The sequence below is a fragment of the Phodopus roborovskii genome, unplaced genomic scaffold (genome assembly GCF_943737965.1).
Source record: "Phodopus roborovskii unplaced genomic scaffold, PHOROB, whole genome shotgun sequence".
Lineage (NCBI taxonomy): Eukaryota > Metazoa > Chordata > Mammalia > Rodentia > Cricetidae > Phodopus > Phodopus roborovskii.
In genome coordinates, this window is record NW_026125278.1 from 10,653,763 (window position 1) to 10,675,437 (window position 21,675).

At 38.7% G+C, this 21,675-nt stretch overlaps 1 protein-coding gene across 1 annotated transcript in view; it reads left to right on the forward strand.

The window, feature by feature from the left end:
- The first annotated feature begins 17,320 nt into the window (after positions 1–17,320).
- Positions 17,321–21,675, forward strand: part of Adgrl4 (adhesion G protein-coupled receptor L4) — a 91,393-nt gene continuing 87,038 nt past the window's right edge. Inside the window, exons 1-2 of the mRNA XM_051195361.1 lie at positions 17,321–17,412; positions 18,696–18,845. Coding sequence (XP_051051318.1) covers positions 17,391–17,412; positions 18,696–18,845 — 172 coding nt within the window. The 5' untranslated portion in view covers positions 17,321–17,390. The remainder of the gene's footprint in view (positions 17,413–18,695; positions 18,846–21,675) is intronic.

A 21,675-nucleotide genomic window follows, 5' to 3' on the forward strand; every position in this document is an offset into this window, starting at 1 on the left:
TGTATAATAACAACCCACTTACCACCATATGTATAGCCTGTTTTCCAATATGGCTTATTTTTATCTCTCATGTATAAATAACTACTACACTATTTATTTTTATCAATCCCCTTGCTTCTGATGAGTCCCATCCAAAATATCTATTCTAAGACAATAGTTTTGTGCTCTAAAAATACATACAAATCACATCAAAGTTGATGCTATCTATCATTTGTGTTTTTCTTCCTACACATTTTTAGGGAAACATCCATTTGTTGAAGTTTGCTTCATTCTTTTTCACTTTCATGCAACGTCACATTACATGCTATTGTTTATTTATGAGATTCTCCTTCGTGTAGTTCTCTTCCTAAAATGTTTATTTCTGAACACTTATTTTTGTTGGCTTTTCATATTACAAACCAAATTGCTTTGAATTCTTTTATTTGTGCTAAGAACATATTCAAGGGCTTCTTGGTGTGTATAACCAAGAGTAGAACTCTTGAGTAGCTGGCTTTGTATTCAGTAGATAGAAAATAAAAATATTACTTCATCTGCATCCATATGAACAATGATGTCAATGTACTTTCTACAAAAGGAGACAGACAGTTGTATTGAAGGCTTTTATTTCATTGAGCATCCTACTGATTTACAGATTTGTTTATGGGAAAACGACATGCTTACATTCCACATGTATCTAACTTATGTAGAGTTTTCATAGCATTCTTGACGTTTGCCATCTAATCGTTACTCATCCTAAAGTACTTACGTTTACTTTATTTTGAATTGTGTGTGCATATGTGTGTGTGAGAGAGAGAGATAGATAGATAGATAGAGAGAGAGAGAGAGAGAGAGAGAGAGAGAACTGTTTATTTTTGATCTCCCATGTCTCCTTCACACATCATGTATACTGTAAGCACTGTGTGAGTCAGTTAAAGAAGGTCAGTAAGAAAACAGGTTTCCAGACAAAGAGTCATGCTAGTTCCGGGTTACCTATTATAATACCAGGTCATTTTGTGCCCAACAAGAACTCTGACCTTTCCATAGTTGACAATCACACATTTTCCTGACAATAACTGGCTGAGGCATCTGGCTCCCTTTTCAGGCCACTCCTGGAAAGAGGAAGTTTGTTTTCCTGTTGCTCTCACAGGAAGAGGTGGACCTCCTTAGTAAAATATCACAACAAGTTGTTAGGACACAGAATGAGAGGGAAAAGGTAGCATAAAGTGTTCTTGAAACATACACGCGTGTGAATAAAAAGCGGTGTTGAGGGTTTGCACCTGTGTCTGTGTATTGAGTGTTTGATACTAAGCCATCTATTATCTGAGTCATATTAGGAAGAGTCAGAACTGGCAGAAAGTACACACACTATAAAAGGTGACTTACTAATGCACACAAGGGGCCTTGGCAATGCTCTGGGGATGAAACTGGAAGCTTCAGCAGTCCCAGTCTGCTACACAAGGCCTGGAGATTCCTAGTCTTCCACCTTCAGCTTATGTCAAAATCACCAAAACAAGCTGGGAGTTAGCAGAGGGTGGCAGCCTCGGCAGTGATAGGCACACTCCCTCAGGAGACAAAGTCCAGCAGCAAATAAGCCTGATCCCTCAGACCTCTTCCTATGAGGACAGCATCTTGAACATGTTGTTCACTCTTCCTCACAGGGCTGATCCACCCCAGAGAGGTGTTTTGTAGCTGAACCCAGATCCCATCAAACTGGTGGGATCTAACACCTGCTCCTCACTGGTAGGCATTATTGAATAGATTTTATCCCCTCTGTGTGTCTTAAATGATTCAGTCCTATTGAGCTGTGATTGAGTAATAAAAACTGCATATATTTAAGGTGTACAAATTATTTGATGCACATGATTAATTCTATGGAGGAAAGTGATCATCATCCTTCAGTACATGTTATTAACCTTTATGTGTGTGCCTGTATTGGGAATTCGTAAGATCTGCCCTTTCAGCTAACTGCAAGTACACAGTCAATACCAACATTTCTTGATGTCCTTGGAGGACGAATTTCATGAGTGTTCTAGATGTCAAAATTCATGAATGCTCAAGTCCCTTTGTAAAAAGGCACGGTGCTTGAGCATAATTCATACACACTCCCCATAAATACATTGTGAAATGTATTTTTAGGAAATAAGAACAAAGAAAAAGACTGTACATCTTCTGTTTATGGAATCTAAATATGTGGTAAACATAAATGTCAAAATGGACAAATTAAGCCACCGATACATGTATAATGACGACATAAACTGTAAGAGAAACTGCCGGCCAGCCTACCCAAGCCACAGTCGCCTTGCCCAAACCAGCCCACATGAGCATGCAAGGCAGGCATTTCCTCCCTGAGCCAGGCCTGCCACTCTGCCCAGAGACTGCTGAAAAAGAGACACCTGACCAGACACCCCCCAGGAGGAGCAGACAGTAAGGCAGAGCCAGCGCCTGAGTCAGTGGCACCTTGGGAGAGGACATAAAAGCAGGCCTGGTTTCCTTAACAAAGGAATCTTCACCTTGACAAAGGCTCTGCTACTCCCTGGCCCCCACTGGTACCTGCCTCTTTGGTGATGTGTCTTCTTAGCCCCTCCCCCAATCGGTGTCTGAGCAGGGTCACCAGCAACAAAAAGCAATTCCAAATTGCAGAATAAATGGTCTCTTTCATAACTATTGTGTGATCATAGTATGAGTCTGTTTTCAATTATTTTTCTCCTACTTTTCTGTAGACCATAATATTGAAGCACCATTTTATTTATGACTGAAAAACATACTTAAATGTTTCTTATGTTTGCCGGTGACTATAGTTTTTAAATGATATTATATCAACTAACAAGGTATTAGTGATTGAAAAAATATTTTATGTAGAAAAAGTATGGTGTAAAGCAAAAAATAATATTAGTGTAAAGGATAATAAAACCCATTGGTAAACTACATTTAAGGACAAGTGAGAAAACCTCATCCACTAAAAGCAAACCCACTGACATCTGCAAGTCTACATTATCTGAAAATGCAATTGAGATGAAAACCAGAACTGAAATTATCAGTTCTAAGATGTCAACTACTTAGCAGCTGTGAGACTTTATCAATAAACCACATTTGCTGCACTCAAAGCTAGGGATTCTGTTACAGAAATAAGAAAAACTATGTGTGATCATTATAAGCAATATATTCTGTAATCACATACAGTATGCTGGGATGTTGTCCTGTGACTTCAATAAATATTATCTTAGTTTTTAATGAATATCTTCATAATCCATCAAAGCCACCATGGAAATATTTCCATAGCCCTTTGAGCAGAATCCTGATGGTCTTCGTTGAGATTCTGAAAGTTTGTAGTTCTGTTAACAGATGAAGCAGAACACTTGGAGAGCAGAATCAAGGGTAGTTAATTGACTTGTATGGGGCATGCTCTGTGGAGGAAGTGTCAAGCAGAGCTGATACTTCAATCAGGGACTGTCACAGCCATTCATTCACAAATAAAGGGTCTGCCACAAGCTCAACTTCTGGAAAGAGTCTTGTATGGACAGGACTGCATCATTAAACTAATATCACTTCCTGAAACTATTCAGGAAGTACTTACCCTTCTGAATGTGGTTTCAATCCCTGGACTAGTGATACGAACTTAAAGATTGTAATTTTTGTGAGGGCTGAAGATTACATACGGCTCTTGAAGAGGACTTGAAATCCCAGAACTACAACCATCTTTGCCCCCAGCTCCTGGAGACATAACACCCTTTCCTGGCCTCTGAAGGTTTCCACATGCAAATGCAGATACTTCCTATACATTCAAACACAAAATTGAAAATAAATAAATCTTAATTTTAGGTGTTTTTATTTCAGTGTGAAAATATGAAAATTTCACTCTTTTACTCTATTTCTAAAATCACACACACACACACGCACACACACACACACATATGTATATATTTATATCTGTATTTATAGGTATACATGCTTGTATGTAGCAATGCCTTTAACTTTCTGCAGTTGTGCTCAAACTTTGGTTGCCCTGTTTTGCCTCATTTTTATTATTTGCTTCTTTTCCCTTTCACTTTCTTTGTTAAGAGCTTGATTATAATGGAAGCCAAAGACAAATCAGGTCAAACATGAATATTTTATTATTATGGCAGAGGTAACTGTGTATTTGTGCAGAAGGACAATTACAAATGATGGGCCTTGGTGTCCCTTTACCCTGTTCTCATCCCCAGCTATCTCAACTCCAAACCAATAATGGATCTGAGATAATCAATGGGTTATAATTAGGCTCTTTCATACTTACAAGTGTATCCCAAACTGACCAGATGTGAGGCAAATTGTCTACCAGCTGAAGGACTGGAAGTGGCCACGCCTGCCACAGACAATGTTTTTTTCGCTTGGCTCTTTTCAGGGATTCTACTAGATTGAAAATATCATGTAGCCATAACTTTCCAAGTCCAAAATAACTACTGGAATTCTACTTTTCATGACCATGTCATAAGCAGCAGAATGCAACAGGCAAGGAGACAAAGGAACATCAAAGATCTCTGAATTTGAAATCCAAAGCCTGTAGTAATTCTTCAATAGTCAGAACTCAGTGTCAGCTAGCCCACATGCAGGGCTGACTGGGAAGTGCCATCTGTCTCTGAAGAGAGCAGGTTCACAGCTTCAAGTACCCGTTATCTTTATTAAAAAATAAACAAGTAAAGAATTAAAACTGCTATTTCCTAGGGAAGCAAGCAACGGAGCATACTGTGCTGATTATGCAGTGTTTGGTAATTGTCCTGGCATTGTAATATTTTATCACTTTCCTAATCCTAACATCACTGCACAACATCACACCATGGCATTTTCATGATGTGGCAGTATTGCTCCGTGTAACCCGCTGAACTCACCACACACATCCAGCAAGAAACTTGAGTATGAGATTGTCATTTTCCCAACTGAATGCAACCTTCTCCCTCACCCTACAACACACCAGAAGACTAATCATCTCCCAAGGGCCATGGGTTCCTGCTGATCGGGTCTAAAGACAACTTTGTTGACTTTGCTTATTTGCTGCCCTCTAAGGATGTTGTCTCACATGGACCCTGCAAGAAAGGAGAAGAGAGACAAATTCCTTCCACAGAAATACAATGAGAATTTCCTGGTAGGTATCCAACTAATTGTACTCAAAATTCGCTCTGGAGTAAGCATGAGCAAGCATGCTTGTAATCTTAGCCCTTGAAAAGGTGTTCTGAGATGGCAGCAGTGGCCAATTTCTAAAACACTGGGGGAGGGAAGAGGTAGATAGAGACAGAGACAAAGAGAGAGGAAAGAGAGTGGGAACCAAAGCCCTTCTGCTCTTAAAATGGCAGGTACTCTTAGGAACTCCAATTAGATTGAGTCCTCATTGTGCAATTTGAAGAGATGAGTCCAGGTAGGATCTCAGAGACACGATTAGGGCTCTGAATTCAGAAAAGAACTGCCTCTCATATTGCCTTGTGCTGCAATGAGACTCTGAAGACAAGTTCACCACCAGATCCGTAGCCATGAGGAAAACAAACCTATGTTCTACATGACTTGCCCAGTCTTTGTTATTATGTTATGACCAGTGAAAAGAGGTCTAAGATGCCAGGCAAGAGTCAACAACAGAAAAGAAGGCCCAGGCACCCTAGTGCTCATCAGAGGCCTCTAGGATCTCCAGAAGTAGAATTCTAGCTTCTAAGAGGCAGAGTCTTACTTTCCCCTGTGGTAGGATGAGCAAGAGTTCAATATTGTCAGTTTTTTTTTTTCAATCGTATTTTACGTACAATCTTGTCAGTCTTAGAGGAAGGCATTATCAGTCAATTGGGATGTCAAAAAAAAATCTTAGTTTTAATGCCAGTTGCTGACAATAGTCTTCAAATGTACTTGCTGCCACCTCACCTGAAAATTGTAATATTGTGCCACACACCTAATATAAATGACCAATGTATGATGTGTATAATATAGGATGCAGTAGCTATCATATGCAAGAAATTAAGAAGTGCCTGGCATTTCACTGCTCCCGGTATCTTAATAATTATTGCTTTAATTGAATAATAATGCTTGAATATGATTCAATGATGAAGTAATTTGATAACTGAATAATGAGTTATTACAAGGAAATTTGAATAAAACTATTTTTTCAGGGTCTAGTTGTATTTACAATATAATATTTTTTATTGGTTATTTGGGAATTCCATTCCTATCAAATACAATTCCCATTCCAGGTCCACACTCTCACCCTTGTGTGCCCCCATGAATAAAAAAGAAAAAAGTACACAAATCTGATTTGTGTTGATGCACTCAATGATGCATAGTCAAAGCCACCTCCTTAAAAATAACTGAGTCCTTCCCTATAAGGAGTAAGGTTTTTCCTCCCACCACAGGTCTTGTCCTGCTGCCGTGCCAGCCCCAATTAACACACCGAAACTCTGTATTTGATATAATGCTGTTGGCCAGGTACTGGTTTCTTATCGGCTAGTTCTGTCTTAAGAATAAACCCATTTCTGTTAATCTACATTTTTCCACGTGGTCTTCTTACCGAAAAGCAGGGGGCCAGTGGTTCTATTCTCTCCAGACTCTCCATCTTGGCCCCTCCTTACTACTTCCTCTTTCCTCCTTGTCTCCTAGTCCTGCCTATCTTCCTTTCCTATTGTCCAACAGTGCTTTATTCATTAACCAGTATGAGAAACATATATACAGAATGACATCTCCCATCATCTCCTCTTTCCTGTCTAAAATAAAAGAAGGGTTTTAACCTTAGCATAGCAAAATATATAACACAACAGTTATCAAGTAAGAATCACAGTGAACAATAATTAGTCCATTAACATTTAGCAAGATGTAAGAAAATATTCCATCATCTTTCCTATCTTTGTGAGTCTAAAGTCCTATATGTACCTTATCTTTAACCCTAACTAAGGAAAACTATAACCATAACTATCTGTCTTCAACTCCATCAAAGACCACAGAAGGATAATATTTAAACTTTAGAAATGACAGAGACAACTCACTGCCTGGTTAGGCACCCGAAATTCTTTTGTAATCTTCCATCTTCAGCCCATAGGCCATAGTGTGTCTTGCAGACTCTTCAGCAAAGCAGGAAATTTTAAACTGTCTTCTTGTATTGGAAGTTTGTCAGTCACTTTTCTTTGTATCCTGCAGACTGTCTCGCAGACTCTTCCATGAAGCAGGAACTCTGTAGCAATGTCCATTTTGCAATAGCAGTCACATTTCTGTGGGTCCTGCATGTCTAGCTTATACAGCCTAAAGTCAAACAGTCCAGACAAGAGCAGTATCTTGCCGAAATGGCTAGTTTGGCCATACTGGAAGCAAACTCCATAACATGTTTCTTTGATGTCCATCTTCCTTTCTGACATAGGTGGTGTTTCCAGGAGCATTCATGTCTCACTGTCAAGAAAAACCCTAAACCATTTTAAATGCCATATTCTGTAGGTCTTTGAAAGGTTTGAAGAATGCCTATTCATCTCAAATACATGTCTGTATATCTAGAAAACATAACTCACCTAGCTATAAGTTTTGACTATTATTGTCAACTATCTAAAATCTGTACTAAATTATACATTACATTTTTAAAAGAGCTATATAAACACAACACCTAAACAAAATGAGAAATATACACATCACAAAATTGATCTTAAATTGTATATGTTGGACACTGCTGTTGCTCCTGCTGGAGTTCATTCTTGCCTCAGCTAATGGCCTCTTGGGCAAAGAACTGCCCCCTCCTTGACCACTAATTTGGACATGCAGTCCCATGTGCTTACAGGAGAAAAATATAGAAGACAGCTAGATCTTGCCAAGTCAGGGTAAGACAGCCTTTCTACCTCCCTGCTGTTGTTATGGTCTGTCAAGTTCTCTTGGCCTTAGCCAAATCTGGGTGTACCAACATGGCTGTGAGACCTAGGGTGACTGTTCAGGTGGCTTGCTGTTTCTGTCCTTGCTGCACCTTTTGGAAGTTGCCCATCCACACTTCCTGTCTACTCTAGTATCGTTATTTTCCTTCTCAGGCCTTGATGAGGTTGAAGATTAAACTATCACAACTATTATTCTCTCTTCCTAGTTAGATATATTAGGTACTAGACTTAAGCTTTCCAAACCTTAGGACAACTCTATTGTAAACTCCATTATGCCTTCACCCTAGGACTAGATATGTAGGTCATTTTGTTCTCGATTTTCCTTTTCTTAGAGCATACTTGTTATTCACTGTTTTGTATATAGTTTTGTATCAAGCCTAAATCTTTTCTTTAGACTAAAAGGGGAATTGTAGTGGGATATTCACTTTGTCTCCTTCTGTGGCAATGACCATCCCATTGGGGGTGGAGCCAGGGGCGGAAGTGACCTGTGGAAGGAGGTCGGAGGAGAAGCTGGGGGAATGCTGTCTTGCTGGTGGGTGGTGGAGAGGAGAGCATCCAGTGGAACTTGCTGGTGTCCATCTGTCTATGTTGTAAGTTATTTCTCCCTGAATAAACATCTATTCGGCCTATTTGTTTATCCTGATCCTTATTTAACTGCAATACTTCCCCACACTCCACACCCTTCCAGAAACCATCAGCTGTGTGAACAGCTACAGTTCAACATCCCTATTACAATTTTTAACAACTCTTCAAAGACTTCCAGTCTAGACTGTTTTGTTTGGTTTTTTTTTTTTTTTTTTTTTTTTTTTTAAACTTGGTTGGGGTGGGGTTGTCACCGAAGCCTTCATTGTCTCTCATTCTCCACTGTGAACCTGCTGTCTTTGGTACCACTGGGAAGGGAGCTTGTATCGGGCAAGTTCTTTTACCACACATTTGTTCAAAATTGTGTGGTCCTTGATAGAACTGTGGAGTTACAAAAATTCTGATAAGAATAGATTTGTTTATGTGCCAGTATTACCTCTCAGTAAAACCGTTGTATAGCACACTTTAAATTCAAATAGCATTGTTTGTTAGGTGTAGGTTTTTATGTTGACATATGCACAAAATTAATCCCTATTCTTGACAGCCTTATAAGTCCTTCGGATAACAGAAGACAACAAAATAAACATGAGATTTAGGCATCCACTGACAGGGACAGGAGGGAAATGGAACTAAATTAGTGTATTTACAGGACAACCTTTAAGACCATAATAACACAGTGCCTCTCAAGTGCTATGGTAATGGACCACAGAAAATAGTAGACAAGGGGCATCACTTAAATATTCTACAAACCAACCTTATCAACTTTTGCTCCCACAGTAAAAGTGATGCATAAAATTAATTTCAGCTTTCCATAAAAAGGAAGACCATGAACAAAGGGCTCATAACTTCAATAATAGGCATTTTCATAAACTTTTCCAATGTCCTTTCCCTTAACTATGAGCAAAATAATTTTAGGCTAAAATATACAGGGATTTGGGGAAGTAGCAGAAGATATATTACTACTAAAGATAGGATAGGGAGATTAATGGAATAAAATAAATAATAAATTTGTTCAATAATAAACAATGTTATTGTTTCAATAGGAACATCAGTAATTTTTACTAAATAAAAATAGAAACCACTAAAATAATTCTTAGAGTTCTTTTCTAAAGAATATGATGTGCCTAGATTAAGGAAATATTTATTTATAACAGGATTATATGATTATCTTCTAATTCAATTAGATAAAGAGATAAGCACACACTCTTAAATGGAATCTCAACATCAAGCTTATGGGTAAAATATATGTATAGTAAGTAACTAATTTCAGTCTTTTATAATAAAACAAACTCATAGCTAACTACCAATGTAAGTTAGAAATCTGTTTTAAAATTATACATTTTACCAAAAAGCTGCTTTGTAAATATCTGAATATAGGCATTTAAAAAGTAAATAAATAAAAGCTCTCAATAGTGAAGAAATAGATCAGTGATGGAGGATTTGCCTGATATGAGCAATCCTGAAATGGAACAGAAGCAGAACCCTCAAGTAACAAAAGAAAAATTCCTTATCTTCTAAGTTTCTGGCCTAAGTGATCATAGTTATTCAGAAATTAAAGTAATATATTACTGTTTCATCCTCATTATGGACAGTACCTTAAATAGTCTTTATTTTACAACGTGGATTAGTTGAAAAGATGATGCAGTTTTAACTCTGGTCCAATTTTAAAGATGCAGTTTTTAACGGTGTTTGTGGAAATGCTGTGGGAAATACTACAGCATCTTTGTGAGTGACTACAACAATGTTAGTCTACAACAAAGGAACATAACAACTTGTAAAGCAATTGCACCACAATATGTTACTAAATAAAGATCTAGAGAAAGTTACTAGAGTGATGATTATGCAATATAATTTAATGGGAAATCATAAATTATAAAAGTATTTCAGAGAAATGGCACAACTGGTTCATAAAATTATCTGAGACATACATCTGTAAAATAAAACAACATGATAGCTTTTCTTTATGCTAATTTGCAAATTATGTGTCAATAATACCATGTGGTCAAGGAATTTTTGAAAAATTAGATGATGACCTCTAAATTTGTCTAAACACCTCATTATGGGCAACGTTATATTTGCAATAAATGGAGTTGATATTATTTATGATTATTTATAGCATAGACTAAGAAATGGAGAAAATTAAGCCCATTATTACAACTTAAAAATAAGATAAAGTACAAAATATTATCAGTTAATGCAACCTAGACTTCCAAGGCACTTTTCGCTTTTTAAGCCAATATCCCTCCCCAGAAGGCATTAATAAAACATGTTATAACAGAAAATTAAATCTTGGGCAAGATTAAAAGTGTGTGACACACCAGAAAGAATATGTCTAAAGAGGTAATTCCCAATGTGATAGGAAGTTCAAAAGGATTTTCCCCCAGGGATCTGAACCCAAACTTGAATCTTTCATGTGTTCATCACCAACAATGGATGCTAGTTGCTCTTACTACTCAATTATAATATTTAATTTTCCTGAAATAAATGATCAATTGTGAGGAATTATAAGAAGATGAAATAAACTAGCAATTGAAAAGCCCAAAGGTAGATGAAGTTTAACATAATGTACACTGTATTGCAGACCGGAACAAATGATTTAAATTACTCATACATCCTGATGGATTTGGTAACCTCTTGAGATGTTATTCAGAGCAATTTGATGAACTAGAGCTATGAATGAATCAGCACTGTGACATGTGGGAAGCAGAGTTAAAGTGTATAACACTATTAAATAGAAAGCTGTTTCAATGTGGTACCTGTTTTAGAAGTGCTGCCCTTTGAAAATATGAGGTCACTTTGATATTTGTACGGCACAGAAAAGGTCCAAACAAAGGAAGATAAATTAATGATACAGTTTGGAAGTCTGACAAAAGGCACATAATTAGCATCAATGTGATTCTCTCTCTCTCTCTCTCTCTCTCTCTCTCTCTCTGCCTTTCTCTCTTCTCTCTCTCTCTCTCTCTCTCTCTCTCTCCATCCCTCCTCCCTCCCTCCCTCTACCTCTGTCTACCTTCTTCCTAAGTTTGGGTGCCAGTTTACAAATCTTTAGAAGTGGAATCTTAAGAGAGAACCAGCCATGCAGAATAGGAAACTGTTACTCAGAATACTCAAAAGATTTGTCATTTTTTTTTTTCCTGAAGGTTACGAAACAAGGGAAGAAGCAGTCTGGGAAAGAACTCTAGTCTCAACCCTCCCAGGAAACACTGAAAATCTTCAGATGCTCTGACCCTTCAGATGACCTGTTCTCCACTTAGAAAATCCACAGCTAGAAAGCTGAGCAAGTATTCCTGCTCAGATCAGGAAGTCAGCTTTGAAAACATTCTTTTAAACATAAAATTACCTCATAATTGGATGGATAAAGGACTGATACTTAAGTACAAATGAATATTAAAACAATAATTATTACATATGTATGGATGTTTCGTGTGTGTGTATGTGTGTGTGTGTGTGTGTGTGTGTGTGTGTTTGCATGTGCCATATGTGCCTGTGTGTGTGGATAGTAGGGTTTGTGTTTCTTATTTGCTCTTCACCTTACACAGTAGACAGGTTTTCTCACTTTGAAATCAGAGCTCACCAGTTTAGCCAGTCACCCAGCCCACTTGCCCTAGGAAGTCAGCCCTGGTTTCCCCTTTGGTGCTGAATTTTTATTTTGAGCCCTGCTCCTACTTTGCATTTTCATGAGTTTTGGAGTCTGACTTCCTGTCTCCACATTTGAATGACAAGACATTTATTAGCTGAGCTGTCTCACCAACACTATTTTTGTTATAATGTATGTGCAAAGATCCAATATATCATAACCTAAAAAGGACACACATTTCAAGATTTGCTTGTAGTATCTAGGTCTGAACGTTGTAATAGTTCCTCGTTCTCTTGTTAATTCATGAATTAAATAGAAGACAGACAGGAAAGACTTGCCCTCACAGCCCGTTTAGAAACTATGAATTCCTGTTCAAATAATTGAGTTAAGCTGTGTTTTGTTGTTTTAATTAATTAGCGAAAATATAGGCCCTTGCAGTCCCAATACCACAAAATGCATCTGAAACGCTGAAGACACCCGAGGCAAGCATTTCCAGCTAATCTCCCAGAACAAACTAGCATTCTGGACAGATTTTGCTATTTACACATTGAGGCAGTCAATGAGAGGCACTCTTTCAAGGTCATTGCTATGTGACAGCTGAAGCTCACCAGATGAGCCCACAATGAACTTTGTAGGCAAGACTGACCTAAAACTCCAGACAACCTTTGTGCTTCAGCATCCCATACGCTACAGCACCTAACAACCAGCTTTTGTCTAATTATATATGCATGTGGTGCATGAAAGAAATACCTGGAGAACCGCAGCCCTGATCTCCTCATTCCAAGAAACCAGGGTTAGAAGAATCTTAAACAGACAAGTCTGCCATGTATCACCTCAGACCGTATCTACTGTTCAGAGTTGCCATATGCTGTGGGTGCTGAGTCAGTACTACAGCTTCTGAAGGTTTCAATATTTAATTACACTCTATAAAATCAGTTTTAATTTACACTTCCCTCATTTCTTTGCTTTGCTATAGTATGTTTACTAAGTATAGATTGTGAATGTTGTATTCTTGTTTTCTATTTAGGACAGGGTCACTTGTCTAGACTAATCCAAAACCCACAGTGTAATAACCAAGTACACCTTGAATTTCTGATCATCACCTCCAGAGTTCTGGGGTTACAGACCTGTGCTACTACTAGTACATCTGACTCATGTACAGGAGGAAAGGACTCTACCGACTGACTCACACTCCCAGATGCTGTTAGTGCTGCCTTTGAAGCTAATTGAACAATCTCAGAAAACTTGTACTCTACTGAATATCCTAAGGAAACAGTCGATGTAAAATCATAGTGAGTTACTTCATTGTACAAATGGGGGACACAATTCACAAACTTTAGCAAAAAACCTGTGTGTTTGAGAATAACAAATGTTTAGAGCAATAATTACAGGCCTGGAAAAGAATCCAATCACAAGATTTACACTAAGGAAAAGATTACTCTAACCACATGAGGAAAGGGCATAGTATTTCTAGCTCTGGCCTTTCTGGGGACAGTAAACATGGCTGTGGAGAATGTCTTCATACCCACCGTGTACTGATGTCTTGTTTTTAGGTGTGTCAATGTTTACATACTGAGTTACACACACTGTCCTCTGGCGTGTGGGTGGTGTCGCTTCTGTGCAATGGAATCAACTGACAATGGGAACTGTTTCATAGTTCACTCTATGTGAAGTGCTAAGGCCAGACCTTCACAGTCTGACCTGCTCAAGGTCATCTCAAGGTTGTCCTGCTGCAGACCGAGTAAGACAAAGCACTGAGACCTCACATTTCCAGGTGGACTGTACCAGTCATTCCCCAAAGCCCCTGTCACACAGGGAGCTTACCGTGAGTGACTCCTTTCCCTGTGACATACTTCAACGATGTAAAGTCTTGGGTGATTGCTGTCTTCAAAAGTTAAACATGAGGCTGGAGAGATGGCTCAGATGATAAAGGCACACACGACTCTTCCAGATGACTGGGGTTCACTTCCCAGGTTCCCAGTGCCTACCACAGGCAGCTCAAAACTGCCTGTAACTCCAGCGACAGGGAACTCATCAGACACCCTCTTCTTGTCTTCATGGACACTGCACTTATGTGTACCTAACACCACACAGACAGACAAACAGACACACACTCAAAGACACGCACACAAAGACACGCACACATAGAAATTACTTAGTAACCACTGCTTTTAAGATAGGTTTTTCCTTCACTGACAAAATATTTTTATTGAAATTCTTGTGTCTTTCAGCGTACTATAAAGACAATGGATTCAGAGCCACACAGTGAAGTCATATCTAAAACAATGCAGACTTTCTCAAATGATGCACTTTAGAATGATTCTGGCCTCACAATGAATGATCTTACAACCACAACCACATTAAACACACCGGGTCCCTCGTATGCTATCATTTTTTGAAGGATGAATAAGCTTCCAGCTTTTAATAACAACAAACAGAGAAAACATACTCTACACAGCATTCAGGTGTTAATTTGCTTTTGTTAATTTTTATGCAAGAATAACATTTTCAAAGATATTGCTATCTTCTGTTATCTTTTGGCAAAGCTAAAGGGTAAATGTGTGTGACAGATAGGTGCAGCAAATTATTTTAGGTTAATAACTTTTTCAAATAGGTATTGTGTCTCAGTGTATAACTTTTCTTATAAAATAATGAATTTCTATATTAAGCTCTTTGAAGGTAGTCTCTGCAAATGTACAATGAAATGCAACTTCATTTAACCTAAGGAACTCACACCACATAGCTTGATTCAGATCATTAAAATGCTTCTGGGTTAACACAATGAAGGTTGGCCCATTCCTTTCTTCCCTTCAAAATGAGTCCTCATCCGAGCCTTCTAGCACCTGTAAAATGATCTAACCTTTCCCACCTAAAAGAAATTAAACACCTTCACACCCTCTCCTCAATGGCATTCAAACCAAGCCATTAGATCATGAGAATGCTTGGCCATCCGTGCATGACCATACCAAATCAGCTGCATCATTGTGGCTTCATCCGGCTCTTTAAGAAATCTGCCCATGTCTCCTCCAGCACTGGTATGCTGTTCTTATCCAGGCAATTGCTGTCTGTTTCTTCAACTATGTGAAGATGGCTCCTTGCCATGGAAAATTCCTTGGGATTCCTATGTTGCTATTCAGTGTTTACAAAGAGAAAAAGAGAATAAAGAAATTATTGTTAAATTAGTACATTTTTTTTAATGAAATATAAGCACTCCAATCACCTTTTCATCCTCCCTGACTGCATTTGCCTACAGCTCCACCTTCTTGACACCATTTCTAAAGGGGAGTACCATGAACAAAAGACTATACCAGGGCCACCGACAACATGGGCTTGGAGCAAAACAGCCTGAGCTATCTTGGGGACCGGCTCCTTGGGCTAGCTTGTGGGGTCGAGCAGAAGTCACATGGCATTCTGGTCCTCGTTTTCTTTACATGTAGTGGAATCATTTCCAGGAACAAATCATTTATTTATTTGGCTCATGTTAAATTAATCTAGAAAGGAATTTTCTAGATTCCAAGGAATGCTTGGAAGCTGGAGACATGTGCTCTGTCTATGAGTTCTTGCACTTTAGTGACTGGTTTCAATAGCTGCCTCATTATTGTAAGATCCAGGGAATTGAGGGACACTGAGAAGATGTGCTACAAAACAAAAAGGAGATTCCCAGAAGTCATTTGGTAGACACTGGATGTATCAGAGTTGTGCTCTACTTCATGAGGTAAACCGGCTAACGGAACCAACTTCAGTCATTTCTCGATGTCAGCCCACATGTACATTTTCTTCAGCTTGCACACGATAGGGTGCACAAAGTGTAAGCATACAGTTAGAAAAGCTTGGACAGTCACATGCTGCCAAGTCATCACTAGTACCATCAAGGTACAAGACGTCCCTTTATTCCCGAGTTCCCTTTGCACATCTCTGCGGTCTCCTAGCTTGTCCCAACCTCAGGCAGACCTGTGTCTACATTATACTATTATAAATTAGTTCGTGTGCAAATTACTCTTAGTGTTTTAAGCTAGAATCACTTCCTTTTCTGTTTGAGTAGTTTTACTTATTCAAAATATTTTTTTATCATGTTTCCCCTTTTCAAGCTCCTCACAGATCCTCCCTACCCTGATTAAGTCAAATTGATTTTCTCCTCTCCTACCAATCCAAATAAATGAGAATCAAAAGACATGGAGGAAGGGTGGGTTTGAGAGAGAGAGGAGAGGTAAGGGAGTGGGTATTGGGAGGAATGAAAGGATGAGCAATGTATGAGAGGAGAATGAAATGTATGTCAAAAAATAAGAGACCAAAAAGACAAGAAAACACCAAAATAAAGCTAAGCAAAAAGCCCATAAAATAATATGCTGTCTTGTGTGTCGGCAGCTCTTGGGCCTGGCGCCTGCCTTGGATTGTGGGTGATATACCTAGTGCCACTTAATTGGGGAAAACTGATTTCCCTTTCCCAAAGGGAATAAATTACAAAAGTGTCTTGTTTAGGGGTGGTGCTTTGTGTATAGTGTCAGGCTTGAACCTGTTACAGTCCCTGTGAGTTCACATGTGCAACCATCTTGGGTCTGGAAGATGCTATCTCCTAGGAGGCATCCACCATCTCTGGGTCTTAACTATCTTTCCTCCATTTCTATTTTCTAACCTGAAAACCAAACACTTACACATAATGGACAATTACGTGTAATTGTCTAATAGGAAAAAATGAAAAGAAAGTTGGGTATGACGCACAAGCTGTACTGGAGGTGTGATGAGCTGGAGGTGTGCAACGATGAATCCCATTTGACAGTTAGTTAGGAAAGAGAAAAGAACATTTTGTTCCATGCATTTTGTTTTGTTGTGTCTTGTTTGCCATAAAGCTTGACTTTTACTAGTATTTGTTTCTTTACTTTTTACTCTTTCTTTAACCAAAAGTTACTCCTGGGTGCTTGCATCCCCCATCAGCACTGACAGAGTGATACAGAGCCCCTGGGCTCCTGTTGCAATCTTGGCCCTTTTCCTTTCAGGACAGCTGTCAATGGACAGAAAGCCAGTCAGTGCTCTCTTCTGGACACTGTCCCAGGAGGAGTTCCCAAGGGGTCTGTGAGATGTGTGAGCACAAACTTTGAGGACATTCTGGTGGCTGCTCCCGAAGCCATGCAAAGCCACATCAATGTCCCACCCTTAGCCCCAGAGGGAATTTGTGACCATAGCATGGGAATGGAGCCCAGGCTGTTTGGGTGAAGGGGCCTGGCGCCGGACGTGGCCTGCAGACTCAGGGCTGTGCACATATTCACACAAAAGAGGCCGGAAAGTGATAGGAGGAAGCTGTGCGTCACAGGGGACTGAGCGGGACCCTGCTGCGCTTGCCCAGCTCAGGACAGACCCACACTCCAGCCTTGAGCGCTCAGCTGCCAGCTCCGTGGCTTCCAATGAGACTCCTCCTGCTTCTAGGTGAGTATGGGCAGGGCCTGGGAGGCTGCAGAGCGCCCACCTGCAGGGAACCAGGGACCAAGACTTGCTGGGGTTCAAGTGTTAAGTATGTCTGGCAAGGTCTCCAAGGAAAACAGACTCAGGCTTTCACAGGATGTTTTTCTGCTTGGCCTTTACACTCTGGACCTTGCTACTCAAGACCCAAGGCTTTTTCCTCTTTATTCTTCCTGGAGAAATCCCGATAGTCCTCGAAGACTCATACTTTGACCTTTCTTGTGCTATCCTCCAAGAAACTTGGGAAATCTAAACCGCAAATGCTTGAGAGAGACTTCCTGACATTTTTAAGGCTACTGCCTGCCTGGACTTTGGGTTCATTTTAAAACTCTATTTTGGTGATGCATTGGGGAGAGATAATAAATCACTCATTTGAAGGCAAATGTATCCAGGTTTAGGGAGTACATATAGTCTTGTAAGTGGCTGGGATTTAGAACTGACTGTGTAAGGATCTCTGGGTACCAGATAAGGACAACTTATCCAAGATAACACTTTTCAGAACAATAGCTTTATGATTCATCCCTGTTCCGGTCCAAGCTTGCTCTTAAGTGTGCCTGGAACAAGACAATAAAAAGAAACACTCTATGATTTTGTTTATCATTTCCTAGCAGTCCTCAAAACATTGTTTTGTTTGTCATGTTAGGCGGGTGTTCTGTGGCTGAGAGATCAATTATAGAACAGTGTGTAGAATTTTTTTTTAATTCTCCTTATACAAGATACCATAAAAGGCATTTTTTTTTTCAGTGAAAAGGGCAGAATGACAATTGCCAGAACACTGGGAGAAGGGAAGGGAAGTGCATTTCTTTTCCTACATATGACAAGTAATATCTTTAAAATGAAAGATTTTAGTTTGCGGAGCCCTCGATACACAATTTACCTTGATTTCTGGAGGGAAAGGGTAACTCCCAGAGCAAGAGAAGGAAAATTGCTTTGCAATCAGGCAATACCTTCGCAAGTAAACACTTTACCTCAGCAACAAGAGATACTGAGTTTCCAGAACTGGATGACCTCATGATTTATATTATAAAGCTGGATTCACCATTACATTTTAGTTTTACTGAAATGTACATGATATATTCCTTAATCTTTAGGCTTAGTCACTTCTATGATTTAATAAATGAGTCATTGGGAAGTTTTCATAATTTACCTTTCTAGATGTAAAGAAAAAAGCATTTGTGGGGCATTGGTCTTTAATACAAGGATAGGAAGTCTCTTGTTTTTGACAAGGTCTATGTCTTGATTTTATTTAGTGGGTTTCTCCACTTTGTTGAATTGTTCCTACACACAAAATTGCACCAAGACACCGTGTCTACCAAATGCCAAGTGTGAAATCCACAATGGTGTGGAAGCCTGCTTCTGCAGTGTGGGCTTCTCTGGAAATGGAGTCACGATTTGTGAAGGTAAGTAGTTTTGATTTCTTGTTGATCTGCTTGTGAAATCAGCTCTGAGGTGACTGACTCCTCTCTGCTCTCCAGAAATTAACTTGCTTTACCTGTTAAACTTGTGTAAATTTGAAAAAAGGAACCCAGTTAACTGCCCAACAAGCATGAACTTATTATGTCAAAATGTGGTTTTAGTATTGATACTAATTACCCCACATATTTTTTTTTTTTGAGAGTTAAAGACTGCTATCATTAAGCCAGAGAGTCTAAGCACAAAGAAGAGAGTTAATAGCTGTGAAAGCTCTCAAATCCTAGTCAATACTAGCATGAGTGCTCCTTGGATGTTTTCTGCAGAAGTTAACTACCTAATTTAAATTTGATGTAAGCACAGAAAATAATGTTGTACTGTTGCAGACTTGTAATCAGAAAGTTTTGTGGAAGGACAAACAGAAAGATTGAAGATCTAGGGGCGCCCTGACAATACAGATAGAGGAGGAGGAGACATAGAGAGAAAGACAGAGAGAGAGGCATAGAGAGAAAGACAGAGAGAGAGGCATAGAGAGAAAGACATAGAGAGAGGCATAGAGAGAAAGACATAGAGAGAGGCATAGAGAGAAAGACATAGAGAGAGGCATAGAGAGAAAGGAAAGAGTATGGAAGAGATGGAAGGGAAAGACAGGGGGAGTAGACATATGGAGAGAAGGAAGGAAGAAGAAAGAATGGATATTAAAAAAGATTCTTCTCTGAGTAGACTCTGCCCATAGAATGTCATTGGTGGAGGCCCCTCAGAGCCTGCTGGGAAGGCTCTTTGGAAGGTGCAGTTCAGAGAATTGCCTGCATAGGATAAACAAACACCATCTGGTAATCCAATTGAGGTGAGTTCCACCTTGTGGTCACCTCAGCCAGTGTTTCTCCCTGCCAAAAAAGACTCACTTTGTCGTTCATATTTCCCACAATCCTCAACAGAGGCCACTTTTAAATAGGTCATTAGTGAAATATTTGTACAGAGAGATGGAGAAGGGGAAAATGTTGCAAGTCATATAAATTACTTTCAAATATAATTAAATACCAAGTTCACATTAGAGCTGTGTGGCGTTATACTCCTAAATGTATTTAAGAACACATGGACTTTTTCTAATTAAGCTAGGATATTGTGCTTTGTTAATATTGCATGTTGTTGCTTATAGCATAAACAAGTTGTGTCTCGTGATTCATCTTGATAGGCTCTTAAAAAGATTAAATATGCAGTGTATAGTAAAATTCAAACCTCATCATAATTAGTCTAATGCTTCAAAAATGTGCAGCAAAGATGCAGTTTGTTTAATGGTGCATTAGATCTGCCTTTTCTGTTCGTACATCCAGCCAGAATTTGTAATATACTATTCTACAAGCACTACAAAATACTTTCCATAAATAATGATAGATAGTTTTAGCATGTATTTAATTGAATATCATGAAGGCAAGCTGATAGGTGAATGACCTTCAAATTATTGCTTCCAATATATCAGCATGCTTTTCCAGTAATCATTATGAATTGTTCTGGAGCACTTAGAGGCACCATTGCCATTCTGTGATTTAGATACTTTTACTGCCATGATTATCATCATTAACATCAATACATTTTTGGTTTTGGCCTTAGACAATCAATGAGCTGATAATTATGACTTTCATGACTTCTTTGGAAAAACATATTCCAATACACAGTGTTGTCTCCACTACCTTCAAAAAAAAAAGGAAAAAAATAAAAAAAATAAAAGGCCTGAAAGACCTGTGACTTGCAATTTCTTCTCACTCTGAATGTAATGGGTAACGGGAATTATTTCTTTTTAAAAATGCATTAACTTAACTACCATTTCTATTTAAAGAGAAAGGTCGGCATTCGTTTGATTTAGTAGTCATTATCTAAGTTGCAATGTCTTCTAAAACTGCTAAAGAGTGATTTTCCTCTTTTCAACATCCTTTTCAGTAGGTGTGCTAATATGCTCTTTAGAATTCAACTTAAAACATTACATTTTCAACTACTGAGAAATGTAGTTCATATGTTGACTGTGAAGATATTTTGTGTTGGATTTTTCATCTCTTAACAGATATACCTCATAATTCTTATGTGTCTTTGCAAGCGTGGTACTCTGTCAGTAAGAAATGCATGGGGGAGCATTTCATCTGTAAAGAAGGAAGCCAAGTGATTTAAAATTAGCATTTGTTTTATTTACAGTATCATAACCATCACCATCATGATCAATACAGAATTTGATACTTTTTTTAGAAATACAAGATACATGTTTTCATTATAACTCACTCCCACTAATTATATGGTAAGAGTCAACTTTAAACAAGTCGCATAGAACATGTCTTATATGATTCCAAGCAAACAAGTTTTAGCAGCAATGAGTTAATCTCATCTAATCAGTTTGTTACTTAACAGATAGTCACCTTTATCATCATTATCGTCACCACTGTCATCACTGAGACTGATATTAAGTATCGCACACTGAAGCCAAGGCATGAGTTAGTAAAATGCCTCCCCTGTTAAGGGTCCCTTTTATCTTTGGAGAACACATCAAAGGGTGCAACTGAGAAATGATTTTAAAAAATTGGTTCAGCAACGTTGTCTTATTCTACAGTTGTAGATACACACACACACGCACACACCACATTGCTACACTGCTGAATTAAGCCAGTTTAATGTTGCTTCTATGTTTATGGTTTTAGGGCTGACCACTTGATAGTATATAACCAAGTTTATCCCCCCCAACGGAAGAATAATCCTCCCTCTGTCAATAGTCATTAATTGACTTTAGCTTTCTATCTAGGGATGGAACCTTGTGAGTGTTCTTTCATCCATATT